This window comes from Phragmites australis, chromosome 1, assembly GCF_958298935.1.
Source record: "Phragmites australis chromosome 1, lpPhrAust1.1, whole genome shotgun sequence".
In the NCBI taxonomy this organism is placed as follows: Eukaryota; Viridiplantae; Streptophyta; class Magnoliopsida; order Poales; family Poaceae; genus Phragmites; species Phragmites australis.
Genome location: NC_084921.1, coordinates 38,399,356 through 38,409,286, shown reverse-complemented (window position 1 = coordinate 38,409,286; position 9,931 = coordinate 38,399,356). Strand labels below are relative to the sequence as shown.

Below are 9,931 nucleotides of genomic sequence, written 5' to 3'. Positions count from 1 at the left end.
ATGATTGGACATGTCAAGAACAATATTGCTTCCACGTTAGAATGACTGGGGGCTAAACCGTGGTGATATATCCATGAAACAGTATTTGGTACCCTGAGAACAAAATGCTAAACAGGGTAGGTCTCCAAAGAAAAGCACTATCTCCGAAGTAATATCTTGCCACGTAATCCAGAGTAGACAATACATCCAGAGTTACAACTATCCTTGTCGACAAAGTTCAGTGGTACAAAATCCTGACCGTTCGAGCAGCAGCTAGCAGCTCCTTAAAGCGTTACTATCCCATCTAAAATTCTAGATCAGGCCTTGGCGCTGCAGGTCAGTGTAGGTCTTCTTGTTGTAGATGTTGCCTTCCTGATCTTCGTACTCTTCTTCCAATTCTGGCCTCCACTTAACCACCCCTTGCCGTGCTTGTATTTTCTCCCAGAGATCTTTCGCCTCCTGACAATAGAAATCAGAGATCTCATAGCAGTTCATGACAAAGCAAATGATTAAATGGAAATGTACATATACATAACACACCCCATGTTCAACATGAATTCGAACAACAATTTATGGATAGTGGATGGCATTCATCTGCATTTCATTTTATACAAGTCGAAAAGCAGATAAATCAACAAAAAGAATATTAAAACCAAGAACAAAGAAAAGAAAAGCATGGTAAAGAACGAAAACACTTTGTTAATTTGAAGCTCCAACTCCAGGGTCTATGTATCGAAACTTTAAATAAAAAAACGATATAATTTGTGCATGCTGATTTCCCTTTCCACAATCTAATTTTATTTAGTTTGGCCATGTCGATATCCCCTTCCACAACCACCATAACTAATGGCAACAGTTGGCGAGAGTACATACTTCAAGTGAAGCTAAGGTGATAAACATGTCCTATGGTACAGGCAACCCTACATTACTACTTATTCAAGATAAATAATTTTGAAAATGTGAAGCACAAGTGAAAAAAGCAAGTTCAAGCAAAAGACTGACTGACTGAGCCATGAACACTTGCAAACATCCTTTTTTAGGACTAGTATTTCCAGCATGCAGCAAGAATTATATCAACAAGACCACAGATGATGATGATGATGACGACGACGACGACGACAACATACCTGGATGGACGTGATTTCATTGAAGTTTTTAGTATTAGGAATACCAAGACATCGCATCCCGTGCTGATGACGCCACTCCTTGAAATGACGCTCATAAGCCCTTCGCCCCCAATAACTGTGGTTTCCACATATCTCACACTTAAATTCCTGATGACAAATCATAGCAGTTCAAACATGTCAGTGGTACAATACCAAATTTTATTCAAATATATAGGAATAAAGGGGTAAGGACGCCTTGATGTTCAGTTCAGGGTATTATTGAACGAGGGAAAATGCAATAACAAATGTAAACCTACAATAATTAATGCAAATACAACTAGTCAGATGCATCACACAATAAAATTTAGCATCTAGTTGGGTAAAACAGAACATTTTGTAGCTTTAAATATAGACAGTAGTATTAGCTAAAAAGAAAACACAACCCTAATTTGGTGGACAATACTCTCAAATTACAGAACATGGATAATTGGCGAATATTAATACCCCGGTGAACACTGAACACAAGATTTGATAGTCGTCATATATATAATGCTAAATTGGTTGGCACCTCCCACCAGCAAATTTATTTTGCAAAACAGAAAGACATCATAAACATGACAGAAGAACATCTTTATTAAGATGACACAAGAATGGTTAATCAGAGTCAAAAGGATTGATGGAGTGTACCCCATCTCGCCTACAAGAGGAAAAAGGCTACAGGATAAAAGCTATCTGATTAAAGAAAGTTCCCAGACATGCACTGACAAGATTAGTTACCTGCCCAAGACCATGTAGCTTGTATAGCCAGTAGGGGATAGGTTTCCCATCCCAACCCATTGGTAATTTGAGAGGGTTGTAGATTTGTTGCTCTTCATCATCACTTTCGGTATCAGCCTGTACCTCCTCCTATAAGAAAAATACATAAGCTGGTAGTTAAGAACTGGAACGGTATTTAGTATTTTACTTCCATAAAAGCAGGAGACAGGAAAGGTTCAGCCAAGTCATAGGCTCGTGAAAAAAATTGAAGAAAACAAGCGAAGAATGATATGAACAAGCTAAATGACAACATCTACATACTTTTACAACGTACTTCTACCAGGAAAAGCTAATCTGAATTCAACATTTTTAGACTCATATGGTATGAGGCTTAAATCAGTAATAAGTGTCATGTGATAGCAGTATAATCAGCACTTCCAAAAAAGTGGAAGTTACAACAAAGAATTACAAAACCATTGTAAAAAGAGAAGACATGTTAGTGGTACGGACGGTAACCTGGACACTAAAAACAAAGATGGCATAACAAGTTCTAGATTCTGGGGATATTGCAAATAACAAAAATGCCACGATTTAGGGCACATCCATACAAAGCACTCCAAAACAGAGCAGATATGACATAATTTGCTCATAAGAGAAGTACCTCTTCCCGTTCTGCTTCCATCTCTTCATAAGTCAAAGTTAGCTTCTTCTCTGCATTTTCTTTTGTCCGTACAATGACCTACATGAAGAAAAAATATTTTATGCACTGGGTTAACTGTAAAATAGACAAAAAAAAACATGTAGTGAATACTGGTAGTCCTTGTACAGTATGCAGTTTGGTTTACAAGAAAATTTTCAATACGTAACACACTAAAAATGAAATGTGATGGTACTAGACTACTAGTGACTTGGTGAGCGGAGCATACACCGTATTAACTTTCGCTATTCTTGGTAGGTAGGCAATAAAACCACAGAGCACTTGTAATATATTTCTTTTACATGTATTAAAGTTCATTAATTTTTAAAACACCGTTCCGAAGCATGAGTCTTTATGGTATGCTAATTTCTATGGTGATTACAAGACAAGTTGGGGAAGTACAAGGATGATAACATGACTGCAGTGAACACCTGCATATCGCATACATAATATATCGACGATCTTACCACCCCACAATTGCCAGTTGAGGAATAGGGTAATGCCAACATGGAACACCCACCAAAAAAAGAATGAATTCTTTATTTATAGCCAGAACCAATCCAGTCCTCCAACCAAATGTTATGATCCGACATCATAACGGGGATAAATATCTACCAGGAGGATAGCCAAGCAGCGCTGCTAGGGATGAGAGATTTAGACTATATGTGAGGAAGACTTAGAATATTGGAGGAGATATAGATTAATTCTCATTGCTTGCTTCCTAATACACAGCTATTGCCAACTATATATAGTCAGCCAACTAACAGAGTCCCAATATGAATCCAACTCTACTTATCTCCGTCCTGATTTTGAACTAAATCTAACTCTCTCCAATCTTAACTAATCCGGACTTCCTAACTTATCTCAATTTGGACTTGACTTCTAGATCTAATTTATTTCCTTCCCAATTTATCTAAGCCGATTTATCTCCTACCTTAACTCTCGCACATGACATTACACCACTCCTTTTGAGCAGCTCGTCCTCAAGCTACAGTGTGACGGCCTGGTTGTAATTCTTGAAATCCCCACGTTGACAAACAATTGTAGCACCAGCGTGAAATGTTTGAGCATGACACAACGGAAGGTGCAGGCCAGTGCATGCATGACATCCATTTCCTGAACAGATGAGGACGTTTGCGTGGTAACTGTTGATAGACACTGAAACTTGAGCCTCCTTAACATGCCCGATGCATGCCTTTGCCATCCCACGCAAGACGACATTGGAACTGGTGGATGTTTGTGGCGAGCAGCAATGGAGGTGGGCATGACGTGGCAGTGACTACTGGTAGGGTTGCCTTCAGTGAAGGTGTCGCTGCACTGGGTGATGTACCACTTTGCAGGATGCCTGACATGTTGATGGTTGTCGCCGACAAAGGCGCTGACACACTGGAGGTCGTGCCGCTGTGTAGCATCGGTGGCTGGTTGGCAGTGTCCAACGAGCGTTGTTCCACCACCGAAAGTCGAGAGGACGTGGTGGCCAACTGCTGAACCACCTCGCCTAACTGCTCCTTGGTGTCGGCTAAGGTATTATTGATGGTGGTAAAGCCCTCCTTGATCTCCTTCTGCAATCGCTCTTCCTGCGCGGGCAAGAAGCGCCTTTAATTGCTTGCTCTCAGCAACAGAAGACGTGGTCTCTGATACCAAGTTGTTATGATCAGAGATCATAACGGGGATAAACATCCGCTGGGAGGATAGCCGAGCGGCGTCAGCTGCTAGGGATGAGAGATCTAGACTATAGATGAGGAAGACGTAGAATATTAGGGGAGATATAGATTAATTCTCATTGCTTGCTTCCTAATACACAACTATGGCCAACTACATATAGCCGGCCAACTAACAGAGTCACAATATGGATCCAACTATACTTATCTCTTTCCTAATTCCGAACTGAATCTAGCTCTCTCCAATCTTAACTAAGCCGGACTCCCTAACTTATCTCAATTTGGACTTGACTTCTAATTCTAATTTATTTCCTTCCTAATTTATCTAAACCGATTTATTTCCTACCTTAACTAATTCCGAACTGAATCTAGCTCTCTCCAATCTTAACTAAGCCGGACTCCCTAACTTATCTCAATTTGGACTTGACTTCTAATTCTAATTTATTTCCTTCCTAATTTATCTAAACCGATTTATTTCCTACCTTACTTAACTCTCGCACACGACACAAATGAGATGTGCCTGGCCAAACAAATTCATATCCCATGCACAACAGACAAATCTATCATAGGAAAAAGGCCATTCCTCAAGCTAAACAAGCCTTATCTTCACACGTTTGGCTATCAAAAAATTGAAGTGGCTCACAAATATGTTTGACTGCACATTCTATTGGATTTTATGAATGAAAAATAGGCCATGCAGCTATAATGCACGCAGACACACAGAGGGAGCAAGGAAGAGCTGACCTCATCTAGCAGCTCACAAAGACGACGCATCTTCACTTCCATCAAAGCAATTTCCTTCTTCAAATCGTCCTTGAAATTGTTGCCATTTGAAGGTATGTTTGAGACAGAATTACGTGAAACTTTGGCAAAATGCTTACGGTCCAATTGTGCCAAAGGTGTATGCTGCAAAATATAGTAATCAACAATAAGTTTAAAAGAAATGATAAATAGCAAAAAAAAAAAGGTCAACTGAGTATTTGGTAGCACTAGTATTTACTAATCACCTTCAACAAGAAAAGACGCTCCGCGCGTTGTTGAACAGTACCACCACTTTTCAATCCATGAGAAGCTAAAGCCTGACACAAATGTAAATGGATCAATAGAACTCATGCAAGTCAAGTGAAGGATGACATAAGGATACAGAACAAAAGTATGTTGGGTAATAGCATTATGTGGCAAGAGCAGACCTCCTTCAACTTTTCTGGCCCAAGCTCAATAAGTTCATCAACTGTGCTATAGTAATCAAGGTCTATTTCAGACTCTTGTGGCACAGGTGATTCGCCATTGGCCCATCGTTCCCCAAACTCACTTTCCAACTGTACAAATGTAGATGTTATTGGCATGTTGATTGCTACTTATATGAGGAGATAAGCTAATATGGGTATCCAGTGATGCTATGTTATTGATCAAATTATATATTATTGTTGAACCCACAATTGGCAGATCCAAAATGAATATAACAGCGAAAATCATGATTAAAAGCAGCTTGTAAGTTAAGGAGGACCTTTTAAGTAAAAATACTACGTCATCACATCAGCCTGTGGATGCACAAAAGAAAGGCAAGATACTAGGTGAAATCAGACTGACCTTTGTAAAAATTTTCTCAGTATCTTGCAATGGCTCTGTTCGATACATAAATGATGTCAAATATTCCAAAATATGCTCCAAGTAATCTTTGTATTGCCTGTCAAATTAAAGAAAATGGAAGATAAACATTGTTATCCCACTTATAAAATTGGCAATAGATAAAATGAATGTTAGACAAGTTAAACAGCTGAGTAAATTTTGATTAATCATGAACAAATATCACTCTATGATCCCATCATTCTAGGTAATTTCCCTGCGAGTGCCTCTCACCCCCAAACCACCACCAAAGTACAAGCCTTAGAGAAAATGCATATGGCATACCTTGTAGCCTTATGGTTCTGCGTAATCTTATCCGTCTGGGAAAATGTGCCAACATATGCTGAGTACTCCATTGGAGCTCCAAACTTGGAATTTATGAACTCGTTATAAAGCTCATGCAAGTCTAGGTACCGGCCAAAAGCTTCCTATCAAAATGCAGAACCAGAACATTAGCAAACTTAAATATAACTATTACGAGAATAGTAAAACATCAACACCAACAAAGTGGTTAACATGAAACATGGATCTGGCAGGATTCAAACTACACAGCAAATAATTATCAAGTTATTGTTCATGCTCCACCGCAACACATCATTGCCTAAATCTTACCATACATACCACCGAGATCCTACAAGAGGAATCAAACAATCCTGCAGAAATTGAAGTACACGTATCACAATGGAGATACCCTCAACTTCAAGACTACTGTACCAAAAAGGAAAATGAAAGGCACTAATGGACTCCACAAAGTTTGCAGCAGACAAACTCCATTTATGATTACCTAACTTGCGCATGTTCAGATAGAGACAATAAGACGGTGTGGCCAGTTGGCTACCTGTTCTACTTTGTTTCAAAGAATTCATGAAAGAAATATCTAGATAAGCAGCAACAAATTTTAAAGACTCGAATAGCAGGGTGCCTCATTGCATGTGTATAAAGCATCTATAGTCAGGACAACTAAACGCAGGTAACAGTAATTCGGATTAAAATGGTATAGCTTAGAATAGAAAGGCACACCACATTATCTCAGGCAGGACTACAAGTTGAAAAAATGGAATGGGAGAATACCTCGCCAGTGAATTCAATAACTGGCTCCTCCTTTAGAAGCTCTTCGTAATCGCCAGTTGTACTGACGAAACGGGCAGAAGCGTTCCGCCTATGATAATCACGAATCTGCAAACATGGAACAAAATATACTTAAAACAAAAAACAAAAAATAGGATCAGAAAGAGAAGAGATTTGCATGAGGGATATTTGTTTGCTAACAGACTCAAATTCTTCAACAACAAATTAGTTTTGGTTTGCATGTCAAGGCTACAACAGGGGGGCAATGGAAACAGGGGGGCACAATAACAGGGAAACTGACCAGCATGTGGATAGTACGATTTCCATGGGTTGCTTTTGGACAGCAGAAACCTACTCCCCTCAAATATTTCTCTCTTTTTTTTGTTCAGTGTTCATTGCATAAGAATATCTATCTTGTAGTCAAATCATTTGGTTTTCCAATTTTTAATTTTTTAGCATGTATACTAGTTCTGAAGTCAATTAGTTTAGAGGGCACAACCATTGAAAAACAATAACTGTCAATACCATGCTCTTTTATTAATATTTAATACATCAACTGCAGCATCATGTGCTTAGTTAGAGTTTCGACCATTTCTATTCCATGACACGCCTATATTACCAGCATTTATATGATTTCAACACAATCATGCAAGGTGTACAAGGCTATTAACCTCTTTGAGCCTTTCATAGTACTTGCTAAACATTCCACTTTGCGTGGGCGCAGTAAGATGGGTGGAGATATCATCCTTCCTAGCATTGTCCTTGTCCTCGTAGATTTCCACCTAAACAAGAAACATGTCACATTATCAAAGTGAAATCATCGCTGATTCACCTTAAACGAAAAGCTTGACACTCACATAGGTTCTACCAACAAAAAGAGAACCTAACAAACATCTTTCAAGCTCAAATTCGGAGTTCCACAGGATTGACATGCACCAGAAAGACTGAAAGACCGATTCAACAAAATAAAGAGAAGTGGATCTCAAATTCCACAGCCTCCCGGAGCCGACCCTAAGCATTCCCACTCTCCAATTCAACAGATATGACAAATTTTGAACAATCCCAAGCCTAACCTAGCTAATGAAAACTTAAGAGGCCAAAACCTAGCAGCACATAGATCAGGCATGACAATAGGGGCTACAGCCGTAAATCAAGCGCGAACCCTAGAGAGGGAAGTGGGCGTAGGGGCGTACGAGCTTGTCGGAGGTGGATACGACGAGGTCGAGCATGTGGCGGACGCGGTGGGACTGGAAGAGGCGGTCCCGCGCATTGGCGGGGTCCCGCTGCAGCTCGCGCACAGCGAGCCGCTCCAGCCTCTCCAGATCCTCGTGAGCCGCCCGCGTCGCCTCCAGCACCGTTGACGCCATCGCCGCCCTCTCGGCTACCCCTCCTCTGGTACCCGAAGAGCCCGCGCGGCGGCGGCAGAGGGGCGGAAAGGGGTCGCGGCGATGGGGAGCTAGGGTTTTCGGGGGGCTTCGATTTCGCGGTCGAGACCGTGAGGAGGACGACGACAAGAAGTGGCGACGCCGGGGGCCGATTCGGCTTTGTCCCTCTCAGATTGGCGGTTGGTGGTATGGGCGCTGCAATGTGTACGGCTCGGATGCGATTAAGCGGTGGGTTGGGCCTCTGCGCCGGCGAAAGGCTTGGGCCGGGCAAGAAAACGTTCGAGTTTTTTCGGCCAGTTTCTTCTCAGTTCACAGCATAGAATTGGTAAACCTGGCTGGCTACTAAGCCCCGTTTGATTAGACTTTGTTTAGCTTCTTATCCTTAGAAGCCGAAAGCTCAACCAAATGGGTCGCTCTTAAAATGGCTTTTTAAAAGTTGGGGCACCTAAAAGCCGGATTTGAACTACGCGTGAGAAGCAAGCATAGGTGTGCTATTCAAATTTTTGCAGGATGTATTTTAAGAGTGGGGCTCAACTTCGAGTGAATTTACCCACAAATGATATCGTATATAAGGCTACCCTCCGCGCTCCCTTGCTCTCATCGTGCTTGCCCGATCTCGCATATCCCTGCGCTCTCGCGACGGCTGCAACCTAGGATTTCCCCACCAGTCCACCGCCGCCGACCAGCCCTCACCGGTCCGCCGTCACCGACCCACCCGCGCAGGTCCGCTGCCCCTGGCGTGGATGCCACCTCCTCCGATTGACTCCAGCATCTCCAATTGACTTTGTCCCACCTGGTCAACGCCTCCTCCTCTGTCGTCGATTCTAACAGCCAAGGTTGTTCCCGCTGCTGCTAAGCTTCGATTCACGTAGCTGCTGAGCATCTATTCACACCACCAATGTCATCCCTGCCGCTCCGAGTGTCAATTCCTTTCTGCAAGGTGTCCCTTCTATTGTACCATGCAAACTCTACAATGTATTCGATCTAGTACCTTTTCTTCATATGTTCAAATGTCTATGGTTTTTACCCCCACATTTTTGTCCCTTTATGCTTGGCTGATGTTATGAACATGCTAATGTGTGTCCCTTTTATGTGACAAAACGATGGATGGTTATCAGAGATGAAAAAGGTCAAGACATCCATTCAGCAAAGAAATCTTAATTAATTGGCTCTCGGCTAAACAAGTATTAAGCTAAGATGCTCATTGGATGTGCAAGCGGAAATGAGCTCCAGCTCCAAATGCAGTTAATGTTTTTTTTTTATTTGACACACTTATTCCCCATCTTTTTTTGTTACCTGATCATACTTGCTATTATGAATTTATCTATGTGCTTGGCTGCAAGTATTAGCTAAAAGAATTATATTTGTGTTGGATACAGCTGACCTCTAAGAGGACGTGGCATTTGAGTTACTTCTTTCATGGATATATAATTCATTACATGTGTGATAGAGCCATAAGAAGATGACAACTTTCAGTGATGAATTGTCCTCTTTCATGTATGCTAGCAAATCCATCTCTTTTTGAATGTGTCAATTACTAGATGTTGCTGCTGGGTAGTTGTGCGCAGACCTGCAATATACTCTACAAGTTGGCTGCTAGGTGGATGAAAAATCACAGCAGTTTTCAATTGGTCGTTTCTTGTTATAGTTTAG

At 41.3% G+C, this 9,931-nt stretch overlaps 1 protein-coding gene across 1 annotated transcript; it reads right to left on the bottom strand.

Moving 5' to 3' along the window:
- Positions 1–121: 121 nt before the first annotated feature.
- On the bottom strand, positions 122–8,456 carry LOC133918156 (splicing factor SF3a60 homolog). Its single transcript, XM_062361892.1, has 12 exons — positions 8,087–8,456; positions 7,565–7,675; positions 6,897–7,001; positions 6,111–6,253; positions 5,790–5,886; positions 5,390–5,518; positions 5,207–5,278; positions 4,944–5,105; positions 2,503–2,580; positions 1,863–1,991; positions 1,107–1,253; positions 122–438 (listed from the first exon to the last, which is right to left on the bottom strand). The coding sequence occupies exons 1-12, from the start codon at positions 8,258–8,260 to the stop codon at positions 292–294; spliced, it is 1,494 nt and encodes a 497-aa protein (XP_062217876.1). The 5' UTR covers positions 8,261–8,456; the 3' UTR covers positions 122–291.
- Between the last annotated feature and the right edge of the window lie 1,475 nt (positions 8,457–9,931).

Coding starts and splice junctions, on each gene's coding strand:
- LOC133918156 (XM_062361892.1), bottom strand. CDS start 8,260: ATGGCGTCAACGGTGCTGGAGGCGACGCGGGCGGCTCACGAGGATCTG. Junction 6,254..6,896: donor TTATTGAATTCACTGGCGAG/GTATTCTCCCAT, acceptor GCATTTTGATAG/GAAGCTTTTGGCCGGTACCT. Junction 2,581..4,943: donor TTTGTGAGCTGCTAGATGAG/GTCAGCTCTTCC, acceptor TTCTTCATGTAG/GTCATTGTACGGACAAAAGA.